At 39.7% G+C, this 26,017-nt stretch overlaps 2 protein-coding genes across 2 annotated transcripts; one reads left to right on the forward strand and one right to left on the reverse strand.

The window, feature by feature from the left end:
- Positions 1 to 2,457: 2,457 nt before the first annotated feature.
- LOC307260790 (organic cation/carnitine transporter 2-like) lies at positions 2,458 to 8,957 on the forward strand (the record flags this gene model as incomplete). The annotated part of the gene is made up of 9 exons (XM_080041106.1): positions 2,458 to 2,859; positions 3,598 to 3,701; positions 4,544 to 4,698; positions 4,812 to 4,983; positions 5,709 to 5,835; positions 6,421 to 6,518; positions 7,463 to 7,677; positions 7,783 to 7,965; positions 8,818 to 8,957. The coding sequence occupies 9 exons, from the start codon at positions 2,458 to 2,460 to the stop codon at positions 8,955 to 8,957; spliced, it is 1,596 nt and encodes a 531-aa protein (XP_079897232.1).
- A 1,126-nt stretch (positions 8,958 to 10,083) lies between these two features.
- On the reverse strand, positions 10,084 to 22,296 carry LOC307260625 (uncharacterized protein). The gene is made up of 22 exons (XM_080040899.1): positions 21,816 to 22,296; positions 20,274 to 20,456; positions 19,298 to 19,401; positions 18,605 to 18,759; positions 18,273 to 18,444; positions 18,024 to 18,150; positions 17,651 to 17,745; positions 16,939 to 17,153; positions 16,498 to 16,680; positions 16,177 to 16,312; positions 16,000 to 16,045; positions 15,317 to 15,535; positions 14,043 to 14,225; positions 13,595 to 13,698; positions 13,263 to 13,417; positions 12,970 to 13,141; positions 12,733 to 12,865; positions 12,408 to 12,508; positions 12,024 to 12,238; positions 11,505 to 11,687; positions 11,120 to 11,255; positions 10,084 to 10,517 (listed from the first exon to the last, which is right to left on the reverse strand). The coding sequence occupies exons 1-22, from the start codon at positions 22,020 to 22,022 to the stop codon at positions 10,448 to 10,450; spliced, it is 3,294 nt and encodes a 1,097-aa protein (XP_079897025.1). The 5' UTR covers positions 22,023 to 22,296; the 3' UTR covers positions 10,084 to 10,447.
- Positions 22,297 to 26,017: the final 3,721 nt, after the last annotated feature.

Genomic DNA, 26,017 nt, shown 5'->3' on the forward strand with positions numbered 1-26,017 from the left:
TCATTCTGCTCTCATCTCCTACTTACTTTGTTAATTTTACAGGAGAACAAAACACTACAAAAATACTTAACATTTGTATTGAGAAAATGTAAAAATACAGCAACTTTACTGACATCATTACAAAATACTTCTTAAACTCAAATCTGTTCCTTTCATTTCCATATTTTCTTATTAACTTATTTGTACCTTGTATCTTTCTTGCAATAAGAACTTGTTAGGTCTATTTTTTATTTTGAAAAGAAAAAAGATTAAACCAAACACGATGAAGCTGCTCGAAGCTGCTAAAGTGTTGCAGGGAAAAACTGGTCAGACCTCCTCATGGTAAGCATGTGACATGCAGCTTATGTAACATCGTTTATATTCTACCTGTCTGGTCCTGTCAACCTGAAGAAATACAATATGTCAACGACTTTAGACGTTATTGTCCCCTGAGGGAAATTCTTTATCACACCTGTAGTTATACCTCACACCTATGTAGAAAGAGTAATTAGCCTGTCCTCTTTTTAAGAATGAAGAATAACCACAAAAAGGTACCAACCTATCTTTTCAATGTGGTCCATATACATTGAAACCCAATTGTGTCACCATATTTGACACATAAATGGTTTATAGGATGTGATGATGTTTGAAACAGTTACACACCACTGTGCTCAATCTAAAACATTTTTGAAAATGTCTACTTTTCTAATGATAGTATCTGGCTTTGATGCTTCCAAAGGATTGTTTGATTAAAGGAAGGGAAATGAATGCATCATTGTATTAAATAACTACATTTATCTGATGTATGGAGTTACCTGAATTCATCAAAGACATTTTTTAACTGTTACTCAAACTTAAAAAAGGTATTCAAGACTAGATTATTTTTTGAGAGTTCAAATTAAATGGATACAGGGCTCAAATATTCTACAATTTCGTGGGGGTGAACAAAATACCATCGATGGTAGACTGGACCAAATCAAAATGATCTTCCACAACACATGGTCTCTACATTAAGTTATGTTGTTTTAAAGGCATATGGTAATCTCTAGCAAACACGTGGCAAATGTTTGTTTATGTTTACACTAAATGCATTAATATTTGAGGCTCTTATGGTAGAAAGAAAAGTGCCACGTTTACCTGAGCCACTCAAATACCCCTTTTATTACCTTATAGGGCAAGGGTAGAAGTACCTCTGGCCGACAGCTAAATACACTGGTTTGTATAAAGATTTTAGAAAGGGCAATTAGGCACTCTGAACAAAAAGGGCAGACAGGCCCCCCTGCTTCCCCCTGTGCACCACACTGCATCAGTGTATCTCTTTTAATGTCAAGCAATCGTTTTAATGCATCACATGTGGAGGACATTATGACAGTGTTCAAGGTTATGGATCTTTGCTCCCACACGTGCCACTGGACAGGCCAACTAAAGTGCCTGGGAAAGGGAGACGGGAAGCCTTTGATTCAGTTAAACTGCAGTAAGGATAATGGTTTGTATTCTTGGACTAAAGGTTATTTGCCACAGTGGCCTTGGCATAGATACAAGAGTACAGAGTACATTCTGAGTCAGATGAGGAAGTAACGCCAAAGTAGGAGGGAACTTGGACAATAAGTGCCCAATGCTGTCACTTACTGTATGCTGTCATCTTGACTAAAAACAAGTTGTCTCGCACCTCCTGCTGGAGCTTCAAAAAACCTACATGATAATACAGGTCGTTGGTTTGAACTTTGAACTGATCTCATACCAGTACACAAGAGGCTATGATTTATACTAGTTTTTTTGGGAACCATGGGTGGCGAATTAGCTTACAAGCGCTACATTATAGAAGACATCACTAGTCAAATATTTGAAGACACTGGATATGAGATGGCTGCCTTCACCCTCATGAAGGCAGCCAGGTATGTTGATTGAAATGATTACATTTGATTTAAGGATAGGCCTACATAAAATATTATTACACTCACTGAGCTAATTTACTCATATACATAAAGACAGCTCGGTATAATAAGATCTGAAGCTGACAGCTCTAGGCCATCTTGAATGTACGAAAAACCTAAAAAGAAATGAAATCAATGTTTACAGGACCGAAATATTTGACCATTTAAATAACAAATATATCTACAAAGAATATAGGCTATAGCTTAAGGGACTCTAAATAATATGTTATTATACTGTATCCCATGCATTTCATTATTTTGACATTGGCCTATATAAATTCGTATGTGTTTAAAATGCAGGCCTGTTTTACTTTGGCAAGCAGGGCATATTGTTTTATTGAAGCCTATATGGCATTTTATCAGTGTCTACTATAAAGATGGGTCAAACGAGGCCAAAAAGGTAAACCGCAGGGGTAATCAGTGCATGGTGGGCTGGTTTTAGCTGAAACAAAACCACTGCTTTTCAAATGCCTACTCCAAAGTCTCTCCTTGTCTTGCCTGCTTTAAACTCTGTCCCGGAGCGTTCTGCCGAACTTCCACGACCATGACCGACTATGAAGCTTCAACCGCTTTCTTAGGGGAATGGGGCCGCTTCCAGCAGCAGGTCTTTTTCCTCCTCTGTCTGAGCATCGTCCCCAATGGTTTCACCGGCATGTCTATCGTGTTCCTGGCTGACATCCCGCCTCACCGCTGCCGTGTCCCCGTGCACGTGAACCTCAGCGCGGCGTGGAGGAACAGCAGCATCCCGCTGGAGGAGGAGAGCCACGGCGGCGGAGCGCTGGTGCCAAGCAAGTGTTTCAGATATAAAGTGGAAGACTTACGGAGTTTCTCGGAAAGAGGTTTGCTGCCCGGCGTCGATGTGAACCTGTCTAAAGTGGCAACGGAGGGCTGCGTGGACGGATGGGAGTACGACCACAGTGTGTACACTTCCACCATCGTTTCTGAGGTTAGTGTTTATTGCATCTGGAGGAGGCTGCAGCTGCTTACATTGTGATAGAGAATTATTTTTGATTGCTGGTGTGGTAACACTTTACAATAAGGTACACAAAAAAAGAGTTGTTACTCCTCCAAAAAAGAGTAGCTATCCTTCCAAAAAAGAGTAGTTAGCCTACTCTTTTAAAGAGAGTAGGTACTCTACTCTTTTTTGGAAGAGTAACTACTCTTTTTTGTGTAGGCCTACCTTATTGTAAAGTGTTACCGCTGGGGTTGTCGCAACTGTGCTTCTAGTAATATAACTTGACTTATAAAGTCACTAAAACACACATCGAATATGTGCGTCATAGGCCTACTATATATGAGAACATTTGTAAGCATTTGTTTTGATCATTTCCACGTAGTGATAGCCTAAAGAAATCTGATATTTTGCCCACCCTCTTTGATAAATGATTGAACATAATTAAAAAAAACTTCAAAATTCAGTGAAGCAGCAAATTGAGTGAACATTGAAGTCTCAATAAAACTTTCAAAAATGACACAGTTTAATAGGCCTATATTTTGTTACAACTAGCCTACTCTTGTTTATTTCCATACCAAAAAATTGCAACAGAATTCAAAATTCAACACTTTTTGTTTAATAGATACTCAAGATTGTGATTGTGTGTGTGTGTGTGTGTGTGTGTGTGTGTGTGTGTGTGTGTGTGTGTGTGTGTGTGTGTGTGTGTGTGTGTGTGTGTGTGTTTTGCAGTGGGACCTGGTGTGTGATGACAGGTGGAAGCAACCGCTGACTTCATCAATCTTTTTCGGTGGGGTTCTCACTGGCTCCTTCCTTTCAGGACAGCTGGCAGACAGGTTATGGACAAAAAATAATCTTTTTTTTTTTATTATTTCAAAATGTAGGCCTACACTCAACCCTTTTGCTGCGCCTAACTTTCTACCTAAACAATGTCACAAGTGTGCAATACATGGGTAATTTAATGAGTTACATGTTAACAATGTGTGTTAAGGTACAACCCATTTGGCTGAAAAAGGCTTACCAATCATGAACCTAGTTCTCTTTTCTACAAATTTCAACTGACAGCAAAAGCACAATTTCACATCTTTACGTATCAACTTCTAGGTTGAGTCAGAGAATCTGGAGAACGGTTGTTTTCAAAATAACATATTGTCAAAATCAGTGAATATCTCCTCACAATCCCATACTTTTCCGTACTGTGTGTGCATTGAAAATAATTCCAGTGTTGATACACAATCTAGGCTCTGTAAATTATTATGTAAACAAAGGTGACCCAACGTAGCGAGCAATATGCCCGGTTACAGAGCCCAGGCTAGGCCTATGTCACTGGATTTTTTCCACATTTGAGAAAGCGATGCAAGTTACAGAAGGCGCAGAATATCCTAAATAAAAACAGCAGATGGACATATTAGCATATGTCCGATATGCTATAGGGTTATAGTTAGCCTAATAGGCCTAGCTGTTAATCATATATGAACTGGCTAAATACATTAGCTAGTAGGGATAACGTGATATATGGTCACCTTCTCACACCTTCACCTTGCTAGCTTCTTTTGCTTAACATTGCTTCCTGCTGCGTGAGACATACTACAGTCTGTGTTAGGGTTAGGTTGGTTGGCCTTTACATCTACACAGTATGCACACTTGGTCATTTACCTGTGATTTGTATAATTTTCAGGTATGGGAGAAAAATAGTGCTGTTTGTTGCCATGGCAGGCAGGGCAGTGTTCGCCTTCATCCAGGTCTTCTCTCCATCCTGGACCGTGTTCTGCGCCTTGTTCTTCGTTGTCGGGATGGGACATATCTCCACCTATGTGTCAGCGTTTGTGCTAGGTACTTTTTATGATAGCCTCCACTCAATGGTTTTTAGATGTATGTGGTCGCTATCTCATACATGATCATTTTAATCAGACAGTGTCATTTTCTTTTTTCCCTTGTACTAACAGGAGCAGAAATATTAGGGCCACGCATAAGGACAATTTTCTCTACAGCGGGTAATAGTCTCTTCTTTGGTGCGGGTTACATGCTGCTGCCGCTGTTTGCATACTTCATTAGGGACTGGAGGATGCTTCTCCTAGGCATCACACTGCCTAGCTTCCTCTGTGTGCTTTTCTGGTGGTAGGTAGGTGTGTGCTTTTTTGTGTGTGTCGGTGTGGGGTATTTTGTTTCACACTTGACGTCACATGATGGTTTGCATATTTTTGACTCGTTTTCTGTAGTGCTCTCAGGTTTACAGAGTGGCTTGCATGTTGATTTTATCAGATTTCTTTGAGTGCCTCTTGACATCAAGCCAGGGTTAACAGATGGATATTAACCATCTTGGCTACCAATCAATCAGTCACCATCATTCTTGCAAAGATGACTATTTAGAAAGATGGTTTTGAACTACTTTTGAGCTGAAACAATTACTTGATGAATTGGGTAATTGACAATTAAATGAATGTGCATGTATTTTAATAACTGTTTAAGTCATTATTTCAAGTATTTTGGTATGGTAGATGGCTTACTCTACCGTACTTTTTGTAATGAGTCAAATAATTGGCAGGTTAGTTTATTATCAAAATACCCAAATATTTGTTACAATAGCCACAACCATCTTCATGAAGGCTTAACAGCTGTTGTTAGGTGGGTTTTATTATAAAGGCATCAAAATAAAGTAGGAGCCTGAATAGTAACTTTGACTTACAGTGTGTTTTCCTGAACCTTCTCTCTCTCTCTCTCTCTCTCTCTCTCTCTCTCTCTCTCTCTCTCTCTCTCTCTCTCTCTCTCTCTCTCTCTCTCTCTCTCTCTCTCTCTCTCTCTCTCTCTCTCTCTCTCTCTCTCTCTGTTGTGTAACGTGGCAGGTATATCCCAGAGTCTCCTCGGTGGCTGCTCTCTCAGGGAAGAAAAGAAGATGCTGAGGCGCTAATAAGAGAGGCTGCTAAGAGGAACAAAATAGAGCCTCCGCCAGTCATCTTTAGCCCTTCGGAGGTGAGATCTCACTGGATTAAAACTGGCTTCTGTAAGGGCAGGAAAATGTGCCTCTCTTTGTCAGTATTTCTTGAAAGTTACAAAAATCATACTAATTACAGCTTGACCGATACTTGATTTTTGAGGCTGAAACTGCTAATGATATTTGGGGTTTTAAACTATCAAAATTTGAACACAAACTATTTTTATTAGAATCCCTTTGATTTGTTTTTTACTAAAAAAGAAAGTGAGAATTGCGACCAAAGGTAAAACACCTAGAAGGACATTTTGCAGTAAAGAAAAATCTCTGGTGGACTGAAACAAGTTTGGCATTTCTTTACTGCAATTACTTGCAACAGGGTGACAAGCCAACATAAGATAATAATTAGTCCCCTTAATGGTGCGTTGCTCATTGAACTTTTGCCTCCATTAATCCTGATCCTGGCCTTTTGGTACTATACTGTACATGTGAACGCATGCACATGCATGTGAACACTCAGCAAGTGGGCTTTCAATCACAGGCCTTCTCTCTAATGAAATCATTTCCAGACTGATGGCTCTGCTTGTTAAGCGTTGTGTTTTTCCACGTGCTCTGCCGCCACACAGAAAGAACCTGCGTCTGAGAAGAGGAAGGCCCACAACATCTGTGACCTGCTCCGTTCCCCAAACATCCGCTGGATCTCTGTCACGCTGTGGCTGGTGTGGTGAGTCCCCGCTGTCCCCCCTGATCCCCACATTCAGTACAGTGACCCTGCACGCACAAATATACACACACACGCAGACATTGTCCTGCACGCGCGCTCGCACACACAATTTGAGCCGGTTCACGCATCACCTTTGACACATGTCAGCCAATTTCACTGACAAATAATAACCTGTCAGGTGCTGTTAAGCCTCAGAATCAAGTTTTATGCAACTGCACAGTATGCCTGTAATTTCCTTATCATAGCAGGTGGATAAGCTCTAATTTGCATGTCATTTTTGTCTGAAGTTGAAGCACTAACTTCCTTTTATTACAGTAAGCACTTAGTTTTTTGTGTAAACACTGTCAAATAAATACATAAAATTAAGGATGCAAAAGTCAAATGTGTTTCTCATCTGATGTCTGTCAGCACAACTGAAGCTTTGTATTCATCTATTACCAAAACATTACTCATACTCTTTTTATATTTTCTGCACCACTTCTTAATACTATTACCTAAGGGTTTTTGGTTTATTTCTCACCATGAATGAATACTGATGTTTTCAGAAATCATTTCTGTTGTTGCACACGTTACGTTTACATGACGTTAGAGAAAACCGGTTAATTGTGTTAGTCCGACTGAAACTAGACTTTTGAAATGCATTTTATCATGTTAGTCCGACTGAAAATGTACTCGATCTGATTTCTTAAAACCGGGCATTAGGCGCGTGCTAGCAACTTAGGTCAACCAGAAAAGGGTCCAATACTAACAAGCTGAAAGTGGCTGAAATGCCTTTGCTTGTTTATTGGGGCAAGGACAGTAGTCCAATTAAATGTCCTAGTCAAGCTATAACCGTAGCTTGACTAAACTGTGCATGTAGACGTACTGTCTCTCATGGCAAACAGCAATGCAGGATAATAAACACCTTCTTCTTTGACATTTATGCCGAACAATTATCTCCACAGGAACACCGTGACCATTGGCTACTTTGCTCTTTCCCTGAACACTGCCAACCTTCACGGTGACGCGTACTTTAACTGTTTCCTGTCGGCTGTGGTGGAGATGCCAGCTTACACTCTGTCGTGGGCTTTGTTTCGCTGGTGTTCTAGGCGGCTCAGCCTTTTCTCAACCCTCTTCATGGGAGGATTGTTTCTACTCCTCATACAGCTCATACCAACACGTAAGACACTCGTCTACCAAGCGGAATGTTCTTGAACGTTGAGCTTATTCTACCAACAACTCACACCTCTAACATCTAACAACTGGAATGCTTCATTCCCTCTAGACATGACCTCCGTAGCCATAACGCTCGAGATGATGGGGAAGTTTGCAGTGACGACCGCATTTGCCATCGTGTACGCATACACGGCGGAACTCTACCCAACCGTACTGAGGAATACAGCTGTGGGCACCTGCTCCATGGCCTCCAGAATAGGCAGCATCATTGCCCCATACTTCATTTACCTAAGTAAGGATGGTTCTACCTCTGCCTAAAGTACAGTAAGTTAATGGGTTCCCACCTCACAGAAACAAAAGGTTAAGATAACAATATTCTTGCAATTATAGTACCATGGCACAACTAGCCTGTCAGCTACCAGGCTAGCAGTACCAACCACTGAACTAATGTGCCACTGGGTGTCTTTTCATAACTTCTCTTTTAGTTTTTGTAATTTGGCATCATAAGAGCCGCAGGGTTATCACACTTTAGTAAGTAGTGTGATAGTTTCACGCTGGTAAAGCAAACATAAATACATATCAAACATTCATCGGTTTGTCTAATGTCTAAGCGCTATGGGGTTTTACTGTCTCATTTTCCACCTCTAGACTTCGCCCTTTTATTCACTATTTACCTCTAACTCAAGCTTCAGAGCGACAGTGAATACAGACAACAAGGTACTAGGTACTATGTTCCATAGTAGGCCTACCTGGTAATTGTAATTCAAAAAGGGCTATTCATCTGAGTTGTCACTGCTTATATTTTCTAATTAATTAATGGAAGTGAATGGGACTTACGTATTTTGCACTGTAAAGAGACCCGTTTCCTTCCTGAACTGTCTTGCACTATCACTGTTCGAAACGAGAGGCTTACGAAGCTGGTGCCTCTATAGAAACAACTATAACTAAACTATAAAAGCAGGCTTGATTTGCATCCAGATCGGATGGTTTCTTCTAAGATTTAGATTCTAATATAAACCACTGATGCAGCCACAACAGACTACTCTCTTCACTCTTTGTCTTTTTCCTTTTAACTGCTCTACGGTAGCATTGCAGCCAGGATTGTTTTATTTCCCTGCCTCTTTCCTCTGATGTGTTGCCACAGGAAGCTATTCCATTTCACTGCCTTACATCCTCATGGGAAGCATTACCGCTCTGTCGGGGTTGCTGAGTCTCCTGCTGCCCGAGAGCTATGGAATGCCTCTGCCCGACACCATCACTCACATGCAACACTTCCCTGGGTAAGACTAGCACGGTTGCTTATAGTCATCTATTTAAATCTGACTGTGGTAAGGTTCATTGTATTTAGAAAATATATATATTTTTTTAACTGTTTTAGTTCTTCACAATGTTCTGTCTTTATTTTTATTTAGGTTTTTGTCTTTTATTTTGAGTTCAAGAGTGTTTACCTTTTCTATCACAAGCATGGAGGTTGTACACAATGCACATCATTTGTTTGTCACTTTGAACAAAAGTGTCCGTCAAAAGTGTCTGTCTTATACCCACATCTGGTTAATTTGTTGTTGAAGTTGTTGAAGATGTGAAGATGATTAACTTTACTCTTGGTTTAGACACTATGAAATGTGCCCTTTGACTGTTTTAAAGTGTGCACACTTTAGGAAATCACTTTCCTCTATCTGTTTTCTGTGAATCATTACTGTAGCTGTACCAATGTGTTTTTTTAAACATCTTTTTTATAACTCCTAGATGTTGTAAGAAGACACTCTATACACTCACACACACCGAAGAAAAGGAAAACGCTTCAGAAGGGAAGTCTCCGGTTGTCCCATGAACAAGGTGCAGCACAGATACGAGACTGGGTTGCAGATACCAGGCTTGAAGCAAAAAACTGGACAAACATCACGCGTCCATGCGTTCCCTGGATTTGTGAAATGACAAGACTTCCAACAGGACTCAAGAAACGTGACAGTTATATATAACTGTTCCTTTAAATATCTGAAACTGGAAGTGTAGCAATCATTGGTCCATAATACATAATTCACTGTAAAATGGTGTCATTTTTGAAAAATTAACTGTACATGTTTATATATTCTGATACCAATTCAATCAGAACCAGTAGCCACGTTTAGGGATTTATCAAATGCATATTTTCTATTTTAGTGTCTGTCACTGTGATTTTAAATAAAATGCAAAGACTGCAAGCTCAATTTAATGTACTCCAGAAGGGTCATGAGTTCAAGTACATAGGTTAGTCATGCTTTTATTCTTTTAAGTTAAGGCAAGACACAGCAAGTAAAATCTTATAGTTATCATGAAACTTTGCCATTTGATTTATAACATTAAAACAATTACTTTGTATTAGAATTTTTTCAGAAATCTCTGAAAAAAAGTGAAAATTTGGATGTTGGATAAAACCTGGGAGATAAAACCTTTATTCAATTTTGATGTTAAAGTCCAAAGTGTTTACAGATTTTGGATACAGCCCTTTTTTATTTTATAAATAAAAAAATATACAGTGTACAACCGTATGTACAAGTCTTAAAGGTTCATTTTCTGCATATTTTTGAGAACAAAATGTATTTTGAATCAGAAAAATAACAACAGACAAAATCAAAGCATACTGCGAAGAATGATGGAAAGTTTAGTTGATGCTTTACAAGTACTGAAATAAACACATTTTGAGACGCATTAAAAACATTGTAAAATAAACACCTAAATGTACATTTTGGACCTTTTATACTGTATATAGGAAAGAAGAAATGTTATGCAAGCAATCAAAGTGTACTCTCAAAATGCAACACAGGTGTTGGATGTTCTTTTCGAGTGGCGAATGGGCACGTCGAGCTGTTGGGACAAAGGACAAAGATAATAAAAAAAAAACATAATTTAGCTTAGTGTTCAGCACAGGGGAAAACTAAAAGAAAGCCGCTAGGTTTGAATATTTTTTACTGCAACATACTTAAATGTTATCGTCAAGAACAGGTGCTTTTACTGCACCATTGTCACACAATCCTCTCAGAGTCATGATGACCTCAGGCATACAATAAAAGCAGTCTATTTTACCGGTACTACTTTAGCAACAGGTGGGTTTAAGTACAACATGTACGTAACCTGGTAGTTGGTCCATCTGCAGTGCTTCCTGAAAATTAGCAAAATCCAGGGACATATCCAGGAGAGGATATCAGTCCATATGAGGATTAACATACAAACACATAAATAACTCAAATATCCAGCTTTATGAGTCTCTTTGGGTAGTTACATAACATTTCCCTTTTCTTTCTCAAAATAAATCTTTGAAATGATATCCTTTTTCTCAAAATCTTATGACAAATAGTTTTATCCCTTTTCCTACATTATATTATACGCTCACAACTGCAGTATTAAGTATCTAAATATTTATGTATGAAGGAGTTTCCAAAGACGTGTGTTTTCTTTAAGGAACCCACCTTTCTCTCATATGCATTTGCTGAACGGTTTCAGGTAGAGGTTTTCTGAAACTCTCTGGCAGGAAGACAGCAGCAAAGGCAGAGACAAAAGCCAGAGTCCCCATTGTCATATAAGGCAGATACTTAAATAATTTACCTGTCCAAGGAGAAAGGGCAATAAAGATGAGGGAGAGGCCTGGGTCGTGTGTGTGTGTGTGTGTGTGTGTGTGTGTGTGTGTGTGTGTGTTGTAATAGTTTGCAGTACATGAAGTCAACAATGTCTACAGAACATCTACAATATAAATAGGTAATATCTGATGGTTATCCACAAACACATTTTCAAGTGCTAAGATCAATCCAGGTTAAACAGACGTTAGTATTTAATATCAAAGAAGAGTTTACTTACCCAGCTCTAACATAAATGGTGCAATGCAGCTTCCCACTCTGGACACTGTGGTGCACATCCCCGTGGCTGTGTTCCTGAGCACCGTAGGGTAAAGCTCTGCTGTGTAGGCAAACATCACAGAGGTACCGCTGGTGATAACAAATTTCCCCAGCATCTCAAGAGCGACGGCCAGACCTGATAAACCTGAAACGTACGACATGGTTTTTAGAAAAATCAAATGGAACCAAAAGGAAGTCTGTCTCTGTATGTGTTCCACTCTGCAGCAGATTAAATACAAGCAACTATTTGAGATTTTATACCCATTCACGCACTTCAGGCAGCCATTTTTTCCCCTGCTTGGGAACTGCTAAAGCTTTCTTTAAAGTTAGAAAGAAGTGAGCTTACCAGACCTATGTAACTTATCTCTGTTTGAGGCTGGCGACTCAATGCTACATTATTACCATGGCATTCATCCATGGCAACGAACATTTTGTGTGACTGAGAAATACATTATCTTTGGAGTTATTTTTTAAGGCTTACTTTGAGGCACCAGTTGAATGAAGTACAATGATAGTCCTCCAAGGAGCAAAATACAAATGATAGATGGTCGTCGCGGAATGTATCTCAGTGCCAGCCAGCTGGAAATGTATGCCGGTACCTCTACAACTGCTGAAAGGAAGCAGCTAATATAGGGGTCAGCATGAAGTTGGGATGTGTTCAGGGACAGGCCAAAGTATCCAGTACTCAGAGTGAACCTGGTAAGACAGACAACACAGATGTTTGAATGGAAATCTAAAAGAGACAACGAAAAGTAAAGAAGGACAAATCAGTGAAAACAAGTAATAGTGAAATAGCTAAGAATAGCTCAGGTAAAACTAAAAACTGAAAGCTCCTCAAAATGAAATGCTCAAACTGGATGCTCACCACACCAGGCACAGAATCAACGTTGTTTGTCTTATGTGTTTAGTTCTCAGCAGGTTGAAGACACTGTGTTCTTCCTTGTGCTCTGTCTTTTTCTCATCGACCTGCAAGTTACAAAACCTCAGTCTCAGCATCCGTTTGTTGCATTTTTTTGCTGCTAAGTCGGTTCGGGGCACCGCTTTGGCCTCAAATTAAATATCTTAACCACCGCAGGAAGAATAGTTACGACATCTGGTACACAGATTCATGTTCCCTATTGGTTTAACTGACATATACGGTATCAGCTTCTGTGTCTAGTACGGAATGATGTCAGTCAAAGCAGACTTACATGTGCGTTGTAATCTTTAAAGAGGACCAGTGGAGCTTGTACTTTGTTCCACTCAGCAGCCATTCTCACTATGGCCTCAGCCTCCTCCACTCTTCCCTGAGAAAGCAGCCATCGAGGAGACTCTGGGATGAACCTGCCTCAATTTCCAACAGAGAAAAGGAAATATTCTTTGTATGAGAGGCAGGGTGTGGTTAACTTATCATGGATCAAGTTTCTTTTGTTAAGAGTACAACTTACCACCAGAGGGGGAGGTAGGCCAAACCAGGCACAGACAAAGCAAACAGCAAAGACTTCCAGTCCCTTAAATAGTAAGCGAAAAGAGGCAGCATCATGTAGCCCAGAGCAAAGCCCAGGCATACACCCATGGACGAGAACATGATCCGCACATTGCCAGTCAAGATCTCAGTGCCTGCACAAAAAAAGAGAAAGACAGAGAAATGCAGAAAACAGAAGAGCTGGTAATAAGGGCAAAGCTGCAAATACAATAGGATAGTTAAGGTATATGTTTTACATAAAATGTTCCCATTTACCCAGCACAAATCCTGATATGTAGTTGGAGATCTGTCCCAAACCAGCTATGAAAAAGAGGATGGCGAACACCGTCCAAGAAGGTGAAAAGATTTGAAGAAAGGTAAAAAGTGTCTGAACTGCCATTGTTGCAAAGAGCACAGGCTTTCTTCCAAACCTAGAGTCAGAAGTCAAACATCAATGTTATAATAGACTTCACTATTAAAGTGAATGGTTTCATCAACTGTAAACTCTTATGAGGTCAGAGATCATAACAACTATAGGCAACTGTGTAATGCAGCATAACATAACAAAACACCACACTATCAAAATTGTCACGCGGTGTTTTCAGTACCTGTCTGAGAGCTGTCCCGAGAAGAAGGATCCAAAAAGAACTCCCAGGAAGAAAATTGTGGAAGTAAACGGCTGCTTCCACTGCTCACTGCACACCAGATCAAACTGGAACAACCATACATTCACAAATAAACAGTTAAATACATGGGCCAGGCGTGATCCACCTCCGTACTAGGCACTTGATAAATCCAATATTTACTTGGCTTTTAGTCAGGTTGGTCTTTACTCCTGAGATAATACCCAATACACATGAATCCTGTGCCACTATATACAGCAGCGGCTGCAAATAGAGGGAGGATTGGTGGAATGTGGATGCATATGTGCTGGATTCTGCATCATTGCAAGGTAATCAAACAAAGAAAAAAACTGTCTTTCCCAGTTATCTGGTGAATTTGAATGTTGTAACATTCACATAGCCTAAAGTAAATAAAATAGATGTACAAACTCACTTCAGTGACAATGGTAGACTGGTAGATGTCTTTGCTGTAGCTCCACCCATCCACACAGCCCTCCTGCTCCAGGTCTGTGAGGTTGACATCTCTGTCTGGAACGTATCCCTGCGCCGAGAGATTTCTGACCACATCTAGCCTGTACCTGCTGCACCTGCTCCGCTCCTGTTTCCCATCCACCACCTCACAGTCACAATGGCAGATATTTTTTTCACTTGCTGTATTTATTTGCATTTAGAACAGCAAAATAACCTATGTAGGCCTATTGTTTTTTTATATTTGAAAATAAGTTTTTTAAATTTTCTCAACAATTGATGCAGACGGCGTGGATAACTACATCCATGTCTCAACACAATACTTGTTGTGACTAAAGGCCAACCACTTTATCAGCCTCGGTGTGAGGAGAGGTTTGCCCACTATGATAGATGCAGAACAAATGTGTGCGAAACGCGTCGCTCCTAATTAAAATAGGCATGCATGCCTCAAGTGTGTTGGGTGGGCATATATGGCCACAAACTTGGGATTTTTTCCTTGATATAGAACAGTATTTACAATCTAATTAAGGAATGTATAAGTTGTACACGCACGCATGTGCATCCGAATCAATGTGTTATGTAGCCATACAGCTTCATCGGGTTCTGTACAGCAGATTTAGCAAAAAATAAAAACAAAATGTACATAAATTCCAAAGCTACAAATTTGATCATTAAAATAAGTAGTACTGAATGAAAGCTTGGAAATGTATTCATAGTGGTTTGTGGCCATGCTTTAACTCACTCAAAAAACAGCTTAAGAATGGTGATACGCAAATTCTTAACCTTTCCATACATGCACAAACTTCCATACAAACTAAACTTAACTGGCTGCTGCAGGAGTATCCTATCTGTCCTCCTACTAACATGAACACACACGTGTCAAGTCTGGGGTCATTAACTTGCAAGTCTTCCAAGTCTAGTCTCAAGTTATTTTTGGTCAAATCAAGTCGTAAGTCAGTGCAGAACAAATTGATAACCATATGGACTGCATTTGAAATGTAATAATTTGCATTTTGAGCAAGTCTGTTTAAGTTCTGTGAAAAAAAATATATAAAAGTTATCCCAAACCCACACATATCACAACAAATTGTGAGTTGTCCATAGCAATAGGCTATTGTAAACATTAATACATAGCTTTGGTGACATGAGAGGAACACTTTATTTTGTTTCTGTGTGTGTGTGTGTGTGTGTGTGTGTGTGTCTTAGGAGCAGCGTCCCAACTAACGTACATGTATTTACCTCCATCGGGATGGTTGCATTGCGCCAGTCCTCTGTCAAGTTACCGTCAGGAACCAGGCAGTGGTGAGAGGGTGTGACGGACACGAAGACAATAGAGAAAACGCCAAATCCGTTTGGTAAAATGCTGGCACAGATCACGAAGAAGACAACCTGCTGGAAACGTCCCCACTGACCAAGAAAAGCTGTGGTTTCCTCATAATCCGCCATAGTCTTGTCCCACTAACACAATTTATTTCTCTGCTGCTGAAAAGAAAAAAGGATCACCTGCCACGTGCAGAGAAACCATGCCTGCCAAAGCTCATTAAAGGTTATCTAATCTTTATCGGTAAAAAGCATGTGGTGTAGGCTATGCAACAACAAACTAGATACAAAGATGTTTAGATTTATTCACGTAAGCAAAATACAATTTACAAAAAGTTATTTTGTAAGGGCAATACATAAAAACATCACACTTCTTTACATCAAACATGTATAACTAAGGTTTTTAATCACAATATTTCAATTTCACACTTGGACATCAGAGAAGAACAATTATTTCAATTGTATGTAAAAGGAAAACATTGTTTTTCTCTCCAGATATTAATAAGTGTAAACAGTAGCCTAGTAATTTTACTAAATAGCTAGTATATCAACATATCAAATACATCAGTAATAAATAATCATAGAGGACTGTCCAGTAGTACCACTGGTGTCAGGGTTTCTTTTCCAGTGACACATGGACACTTAATTCTGTTATAAAAGGGGGAAAGAGAAACATGAAGCATATTTGATAAGTCAACAATCTATTATAACTTAATGTGTAGTTATTTTGGGCAGAGGGGAAGCTTTGTTAAAATAAAATAAAATTAGAAGTAGCCCACCTTTCTCTTTTATGCATCTGTTGTATAGTCTCAGGTAGAGGTCGTCCAAAAGTCTCTGGGAGGAGGAGGACGGCAAAGGCAGACACAACAGACATAGTCCCCATTGTGATATAAGGCAGATACTTTGAGTATAGACCTGAACAAGCAGAAGGGGAAGTTCATATGGGAGAAAGGTCTGGGTGCTTTATACTGGGTGTGAATTAACAATGTGTGTGTATTTAGGGGTGTGAATGGCTCCTGAACTCGGTGAAATAAGATTACATCAGTATAGCTGCTTGATATTGAAAATGTATAAATAAGTGGTGATATGTATTTACTCACTTAGCTTTAAGACAAATGGTGCAACGCAGCTTCCAGCTCTGGAAACTGTGTTGCACGTCCCTGTCGCTGTGTTCCTGAGCACGGTTGGGTAAATCTCCGATGTGTAGGCAAACATCATGGATACTCCGCTGGTGAGTAAATATTTTCCAAACATCTCCAGTGCAAGAGCCAGAGTCAGTAGACCTAAAGGATGAGGTACATTGTTTGAACTTGATTGAGTCCGGATTTGAGTCTGTGGCACTTGATGAACTACTCATATTCTATCCTCAGAGATTTGTACCCCTGCTTCTGTATTATGCAGGCACTTTTCCCTCAGAAACACTTTCTGAACATGGAGGCGCCTTTTGGAATTAGCGGAATGCATTTATTTCACATGGTATTTCCTTACTTACTTAGATTTTCATTCTGGTTAATCTGTGCATTTCTATTTGTTCTGCTTACTCTGAGGCACTAGTTGAATGAGGTACAGTGTTACTCCTCCAAGGAGCAAGGTGGCGATGACAGACGGTCTTCTTGGGAAGTGGCGCAGGGCCAGCCAGCTGCTAATGTAAGCAGGAATCTCAACAGCCCCTGAGATGAAACAACTGACGTAAGGGTCAGCATGGAGATGGGATGTGTTGAGGGACAGACTGTAATATGCAGTGATGAAAATGAACCTGGGCAAAGACAAAGATAAAGTCAAAGATACAGACAAACAGCAGAGGTGTTAGAAGTCTTTGTAGGAAAAGCATTAAATAACCATGACGATTTGACCCAGGCCTGCACATTTACAAGAAGAACTGCATCATGTGTACACAGGACATGCTGATGATGTGTAATGTATAAATGAAATAAACAGAACAGTGCCTTATGAAGAACCTCAGAAGATTGACAGTCATTCACGCAGTCAAACAGTGATTTAAAATCAGGAAATTTAAGTTGGAAAAGCTTAGACCAGTTTGCATCATTTGATTTTGCATTTGCAGTGTGTTACTGACTGTATGTGCAGTCAAACTGGTGAAGATGTTTCTCTCACGTAATTGTGAAATGTGTCCAGTTGAATGTGTTTCTAGTGAGATGAGCCCTCTTAGCCATTCATTGATCATAATGTAGTAGTTCATAAGTCTATAATACAGAAACTATTCATGAGTAAAAGATCATACGGTTTACTCACCACACAAAGCAAAGAGTGAGTGTTATGATTCTGAGGTTGCTATTTCTAAACAGGCTGAAGAAATTCTGACGAGCATTAGGGTGTTTCTTGTCAACCTGCAAAATACAAACAATTAAGTCTCATCCTCTGTTGCCTCCTTTGAAAGAAGCTTAATATACCAAGGATGTACATTTTTATGTGTTTTCTAAAAAATAAATAAAAGCCAAATAAGACGTTCTTAAAAAACGATGACTGAGAATATATTATTTGATTTTTTTCCCCAATCTTTTTTAACATTTATTGTTGATGCCATCATTTTTCAGACTTGTTTTCGGCTAAGCGATTGGTTCCTGTATGCAGTCTTTCAGCACAAAATAAGTCAAAATCAACTTACACTGTAATCTTTAAAGATGACTGTTGGAGCCTGGACTTTGTTCCACTCAGCAGCCCTTCTCACTATGGCCTCAGCCTCCTCCACTCTTCCCTGAGAAAGCAGCCATCGAGGAGACTCTGGGATGAACCTGCCACAATACATATTTCATTAGGGTAAGGGTTATAATATCCTCTCCACTGATAAGAAAAAAAGAAGAAATGTATGCTAATTTATGGTAATTTTGTTTTTGTTGCAGTGAGGGCATCCTACCACCAGAGGGGGATGTAGGCTAAACCAGGCACAGAGAGAGCCAACAGGAGAGATTTCCAGTCCCTGAAAATGAAAGCGAAGAGCGGCAGCATCATGTAGCCAATGGCAAAGCCGAAACTAATGCCCAACGATGAGTAAAGGACCCGCACTTTGCCTGTCAAGATCTCAGCGCCTGCGCACAGAGATAAAGAAATACAGAGGGAGGGACATATGGTGAACCTGTGAAAGGTAAAAGATATGCAGCTTTTTTTAAACAACCTTTTTACACAAATGTATTCAAAATCTGAGAAACATGTTGACTATTGTGGCAGTATTTGTAGAATGCAATGTACCCAGCACTAAGGCAGCTACATAGTTGGACATCTGCCCCAAACCATTGAAAAACAGGAGGATGGTGAACATAGTCCATGAGGTAGAGAAGACTTGGACGAAGGTAAAAACCGTCTGAAGTGCCATGGTTGCAAAGAGAACAGGTTTTCTTCCAAATCTACAGAGAGAAGTTGAATAAATCAAGGGAAAAAGAAAACAGATCGGACTCTATTGCCTCTGTTAGTCTATTATAACATGTTTTTTATGTCAAAAGTACACCTGTTCAATTAATAAAGTGTGAGAATTATTAAGCAAGTACAAACCATAAACTTCTGCTTAAGTACATTATCTGAATCATGAATTGAATTACTTTCCACCACTCATGCTGTATAGTACGGACAAACACTAAACAACACCACTAACGGAACATTACATAGTAAAACAACCCATCACGTAGCACTTTTGTAACCTCACATTGAAAGATGTCCATTTACACAACCAAAATGCATCAAAATACAGTAGATGTTCTTAAGTGTGGAATGCAATTCTTAAAGAAAAAATTATAAAATATATATCTCTTATATAGAGATAAGTGCAGCATACAATTATTTATTTTTTTGCCCCTGTGTGAAATCATGCTATACCGCAGCTTTAAAAAGCATTTGCATAATATGTTCAGTATGTTGTACATCACATGGAGCTGGTGTGTTCAGTACCTGTCTGAGAGCAGTCCTGCGAAGAAGGATCCCAAAAGAACTCCGACGAAGAAAAGTGTGGTAGTGAGCGGCTGCTTCCACTGCTCACTGCACACCAGGTCAAACTGGAACAGCAAAACGTAAGCAATCGATTTACAATTCAATGACTTCAAGTTATCCATGTTAATGTTATGATCATTTATTGCATTTTTTATGTGCTCTCAACTGCTGGTTTCCACATGACACTTTTTCAAACGGGCCTTCCCTTCAGTTCTAGGCTGATTTTGTTTCACCGATGAGGCTGGCATTATTTTATATTTGTCTTGCTGTTAATAAATCCCTTGAGATGATCAAAACCCAACAATGCTTGACACCATCTCTTAATCTTTCTGACTTGCCTACCTCTCAGCCCAATGACATTTTCTCATATATGGGTCTTCAAAGTGTATGTGTGATGTGCAAGCCCTACTTTTAATGTATTTATTTTTGTTCCCGAGAAGAAATAAAGTGCCTGTTCCAGCTTTCCGAGCATGCAAATCAGGTTGAAGTTTTTTTTCACACTAAGGGCAGTTGTACACTTAACGAAAAACGGTGTGCTTCACAGCCAGTGCATGATAATGACATCATACCGTCAACACTCAGTACCTTCCCTGAGTTAGGTAGTGTAACACTATGACAGTGCTTACGTTTGTGTGCAGAGGCATTCTTTTCCTATGCATGATAACATGCACGCAATGACCACGTGTGCAGATTGATTGCAGGCGTGTTCACAGTGCTGCGTCTTGGGGTCTTACATGATTTTTGATCACTTCCTTGACCATTTACTAAGTTCCAAAAGATTGTTTTTCGAAGCATCTTAAAAAAACACTGCAGAAAGGCAGGTAAATATGGACATAGGCACGAAGGAGGCTAGAACCTACTGCAAAGACAGTAAAACAAACAGAACAGGAGGATTAGGACTTACGACGAGATAACACATGACAGCAAACACACTCACTTCAGTGACAATGGTAGACTGGTAGATGTCTTTGCTGTAGCTCCACCCATCCACACAGCCCTCCTGCTCCAGGTCTGTGAGGTTGACATCTCTGTCTGGAACGTATCCCTGCGCCGAGAGATTTCTGACCACATCTAGCCTGTACCTGCTGCACCTGCTCCGCTCCTGTTTCCCATCCACCACCTCACAGTCACAATGGCATAAACTTAATTGGTGTTATGTAGCCATACAGCTCCATCGGGTTTCTGTATGCGTTGACCTTAAAACAGCAGATTTATCAAAAACACCAGAGGGCTGTACTACAAAGAAAGATTAGCAGGTCACACAGGTTTGTTGAGCCTAAAGCCTAGAGTTGTCAGTGTCACAAAACCAGATCACCATGAATACTACTTATGGTGTGTTCACGGACAATCAGTTTTCTGACAAAGTGATGGTTTAATGTCGAGAATGACAACTTGACAATTTTCCACATCCGACTTGTCTGGAACGCAGCATTAGGCTATAAGGTTTACCTGCTCGAAGTGGGGTTTGTCTAGAGTTTGGGGTTCTCACCGAAGGAAGTAGTTATATCAGCAAACTTGTTGCAGTAAGTAATTGATGAAGACAATGTAAATAGGCCTACTGTATGTTGAGTTATTCGCAAAGTTGTTCTTGCTCTGAACATGTTTGTAATGTAACGTGGCAATTTAGATACACTGGCTATTATTACAAAAGCCTTCTATTAAATCGCAGATTTTAACATTAGTTCAATATGGGCTATTACATATCAGAAGCCTATGGCGTTTACATGCAATGCGTTAAGCTGTACAATGCTTCAGATTCTCTCCAGTAGATCACACCCACACACCACGTGGGCCTCAGGGTAACATGAGAGCTATGACATCTGTTTAAGGTAAATAAGTTTGGCATCACTCCAGTGTGATAGGACAAAGTAACATTGTGTCACATAGAAACATTGCTGCAGCTTCACTAACCTGCTGCACAGTAGACTTCACATTTGTCAGAACTATTTACAACCAGCACACCGTTTGGGCAATCAATCAGTCATGAGTGTCAGCTGGTATTTTTGTATTTACTATTTTCTTCGGTAGGCCTATGTTTATTTAAGTGCTTTATCATTTCCATCCATAAAGGTCAGGCTCTCCTGTAGTAACAATTTCATTTTTTTTTTTACAAGATGCCAATTCTATTTGAATATCTGAATATCTACTTCCTGTATACAGGGTTAAATGATAGCCTAATCATTATCACATATACATTGATAAGTATTCCCACATTGGATAAATGGGAAACTGTCACATACTATGCCTATGCTAACATCTTTCTGGCAATAAAACTTTTCTGATGCTGAGTCTGCGGTGGGAGAGTCAGGGGTATAGTACAGCTGGATGAGGGCTCAGCATGGCGAGAGGAGATAAACGAGTTGCAAAGAAATGATAGCAACGCCAAAGGGCGTTCATGTTTGTGTACATGATCAGGATGAGTGCGGAAGTTGAACATATAAATAAAAGCCCGTTTAGATCGGACCTCTGGCAGTCTCACCTTTATAGGTATGATGTTTTCATGCCAGTCTTCGGTCAAGTTGACGTCAGGCACGACGCAGCGGTGACTCGGTGTATCAGCCAGGAAGACGAGCATGAACGCACCAAATCCATTTGGCGTGATGCTGGCACAGAGCAGGAGCAAGACAACCTGCTGGAAACGTCCCCACTGACCCAGAAAAGAGACCGTCTCCGCATAATCCTTCATGGTCAAAGAATGCTCCTCTGACTTTTTGTGTGATTACACACTAATTCTACCCGCTGTCCTCCCGCAACTGTCACCTGCATGCACACTCCCATACCTGAACGCTACCCCATTTTTCTTTCTTGCTACAGCGTAATAAGAGCAGAGATGAATAGGTCGCATCCGGCCACCGCCCTGTGGCAGGTAAAAAAAAAAAAAAAAAACATTACCTTAAGAAACCCACACCACCATAACAATGTCAATTAAACTAATGAATTGTGCGCAAACAAAGTCGATTGTCAAAGAACGAGTTTGTGTTTCTCAAGTTGTTTCAGAAGTAGCCTAGTTTTATTTTGCCATTGGCAGTTAAACGAACAGAGTGAATGCCCCCTGCTGCCTCTCTTTCAGCAGGGAAGTAACATACAAATATAGCCTCCTTATTATTATCAAAAAAACAGTACTCAAATACTCAGTAAGTGTGTCAATGGTAAAGGAATCATTAAAACATCAGTTGTCTATTTTACATTATGTCTACAATGTTGCAGTTTAAATTAGCTTGCAGGTATACATACAGGTGAAACTCGAAAAATTAGAATATCGTGCAAAAGTTCATTTATTTCAGTCATTCAACCTAAATGGTGAAACTAATATATTATATAGACTCATTACATTCAAAGTGAGATATTTCAAGCCTTTATTTGTTATAATTGTGATTATTATGGCTTACAGTTTATGAAAACCCCAAATTCAAAATCTCAGAAAATTAGAATATTACATAAAATCAATAAAAAAAGGATTTTAAATACAGAAATGTCGGCCCTCTATAAAGCATAATCATGCATATGTACTAAGTACAAATTATTGCCTAAATGTGGTGTGGCATGGATGCTATCAGTCTGTGGCACTGCTGAGGTGTTATGGAAGCCCAGGTTGCTTTGATAGTGGCTCGTCTGTATTGTTGGGTCTGGTGTGTATCATCTTCCTCTTGACAATAGTCCATAGTTTCTCTATTGGGTTCAGGTCAGGAGAGTTGTCTGGCCAATCAACACAGTAATACCATGGTCAGTCAACCAGTTTCTTGTGGTTTTGGTACTGTGGACAGGTGTCAAGTCTTGCTGGAAAAAGTAATTCAGCATCTCCATAAAGCTTGTCAACAGACAGAAGCATGAAGTGCTCTAAAATCTCCTGGTAGACAGCTGTGGTGACTTTGGACTTGATAACACAGTGGACCAACACCATCAGATGACATGGTGCCTCAAATCATCACTGACTGTTGAAACTTGACAGTGGTCTTCAAGCCCCTTGGATTTTGTGCCCCTCCACTCTTCCTCTAGACTGTGGAACCTTGATTTCCAAATGAAACGCAACATTTAATTTGGATCAGTGATGATTTGAGGTATCATGTCATCTGCTGCTGTTGGTCCACTGTGTTATCAAGTCCAAAGTCACCACAGCCATCTACCAGAAGATTTTAGAGCACTTTATGCTTCTGTCTGTTGACAAGCTTTATGGAGAGGACAATTTCCATTTCCAGCTAGACTTGGCACCTGCCCACGGTACCATAAACCACTGGTAACTGGTTGACTGACCATGGTATTACTCTGCATGAATGGCCAGACAACTCTCCTGACCTGAACTCCATAGAGAAACTGTGGACTATTGTCAAGAGGAAGATGATACACACCAGACCCAACAATACAGACGAGCTGAAGGCCACATCAAAGCAACCTGGGCTTCCATAACACCTCAGCAGTGCCACAGGCTGATAGCATCCATGCCACGCCGCATTTACGCAATAATTCATGCAAAAGGGGCCCAAACCAAGTACTTAGTACATATGCATGATTATACTTTCTAGAGGGCCGACATTTCTGCATTTAAAATCCTTTTTTTATTGATTTTATGTAATATTCTAATTTTCTGAGATTTTGAATTTGGGGTTTTTATAAACTGTAAGCCATAATAATCACAATTATAAAAAATAAAGGCTTCACATATCTCACTTTGTATGTAATGAGTCTGTATAAGATATTATTTTCACCTATAAAGTTGAATTACTGAAATAAATGAACTTTTGCACGATATTAAAATTTTTCGAGTTTCACCTGTATGGCAGCAAGGTATGGTAACGTTGGGGGAGGTGCACACTGGCTCACATAACCAGTTTTGCGCTTGTATAAGTGCAACCAAGGTGTGGTTGTGATGAATGTGTATCAGTTTTAGTATTACAGTTGAGGATCAAGTATGCCAGTCAAATCCTGCTAATCCAGCACTCACTCTCTGGCTTTTGGGCAAATCTGCGAAACGTTGTGAAAAATGTAGTGATTTAAACATGGAAGACATTTAACCATATTTAATGCACAATTACTCTCTAGGGCGAATGAATAGAGACCTTTATAATGAATGGTTTGTGGTTGGTGCTTACTTGTTGTGCTTAAAAAAACAATATTTATCACACTATCTCATCCACTTTACTCTAAAAAGGCCTAAATAACACATTCAGTTAAGTGTTACATATTCCAAGTAGGCTACTTGAAATTCAACTGTACAAAAAAATTAGGACGGGAGAGAGGCCTATATGGTCCTCCCACTCCCATGTGCAGACATGGAAAGACCTCCTTGGAGTTCCAGGCTGGTTAAAACCAAATGGACTGGTTTGAAGTTCAAGAAAAGTGTATTCACTCAGCTCAGCTGTAACAAAAAAGGTGCAATGCAGGTGTACTCTTGAAAATGTGGCACGTTAAACTGAAAATAGTTCTCTTAAAGATATTATAGGATTATTCACGCATTTTGAGTCCTGAAAAGGTAGTTGTAAGGACGCAGTAAAACTGTACTTTGAAATGTGGTTAATGGGCAGCTCAAATGGCACTGTTGTGCTCTCAGGTTTCTGTTGCTGTGTTTATTTAACCATATGTGGAATGCATGAGTCTATGGTTTGAGTAGCTGTCACTGCAAGCTTACAAAGTGCTCCAGAACAGTGGCAAACCGGTTTTCTGTGCAGCATAATCCGCAAATGCTGGTGTTTGCTTAGGTAAAATAGTATACAAATAAAAAACATCAATCTTGATGGAACCAGCCATTCATTCCAATTAACATATTTAATATCACGTTCAGGTGCAGTGCAGCGTATCACTCCGCCAATCAACTGTTCGTCTCATATCTACTGTTGCTTATTCAAGAGACCCATTCCTTCTCCCTCTTCTTTATACCCCGGTTCATAAAGGTATCCTCTTATGCCCACAGTGAATAGCATGTTGTCGTCACTTTCATAGTCACACATTTTTGTTTCCTTGTTTTCAAATTCCTGCAACTATGTTTAGAAGCTGTGAAAGCCTTTTCAGAGGAGCGGGGGCTGTTTTGGCAGCAGATTGATATCTCCATACATATCCTCATTGTCCTGCAGAATAGAAAACCTGTCTCAACTTGGTTATATGTGAAATAACCGCAAGCGACTTTTGTTAGAACATGTCAAATTATAGGTTTGCCTTTGACATCTGTCATGAAACCAGAGACAGTTGCCCATGTGAACGTTGAAACAGGTTTTTGCCTGTTGTGATAATTTTCTCCTTTTCATAATGGCCAATGGAAGATCTCTCCCTAACACGTTTCATCAGACAGTGTTTACTGAGCTAGAAAGACTAACTCTGGAAGCTATCAAATGGAATTGTCAACCCACACATGTAACCGAATAGCATATTAAACTTGCATTCAATAAGAAGGCTGAACACATTTAAAGCAACATATATTAAAAAAAAGGTTGTGAAATTGTTCCCTTTCATCATCATAAACCGGCTTTGATAATTCAAATATTACATTTTAAAAACAGAATGCCAAGATTCAAATGCAAATATCATCTTACAATTCTTTTTCAACATTTTGCCTTTTTCTTGCCCAAATATTTTGCGTGGAAAGTAAGAACATTTCTATGCAAATATTTGTGAATTAGGCCCAATGTTGTCAGATGTATTGATATTTTTTTTTGCAGCGCTTATTGAGGCTTGAGAATCAAATATCTGCAT

This window comes from Ammodytes marinus (assembly GCF_949987685.1).
Source record: "Ammodytes marinus genome assembly, chromosome: 14".
Classification (NCBI taxonomy): Eukaryota; Metazoa; Chordata; class Actinopteri; order Uranoscopiformes; family Ammodytidae; genus Ammodytes; species Ammodytes marinus.

What these genes read in the sequence shown, in the direction of transcription:
- LOC307260625 (XM_080040899.1), bottom strand. Translation starts at nt 22,022, where the DNA reads ATGAAGGATTATGCGGAGACGGTCTCTTTTCTGGGTCAGTGGGGACGT. An exon ending in CTCACTCTTTGCTTTGTGTG is followed by an intron (nt 17,154 to 17,650) that starts GTGAGTAAACCG and finishes GTCTTTGCCCAG; the next exon opens with GTTCATTTTCATCACTGCAT. An exon ending in CATTCAACTGGTGCCTCAAA is followed by an intron (nt 11,688 to 12,023) that starts GTAAGCCTTAAA and finishes CGTACGTTTCAG; the next exon opens with GTTTATCAGGTCTGGCCGTC.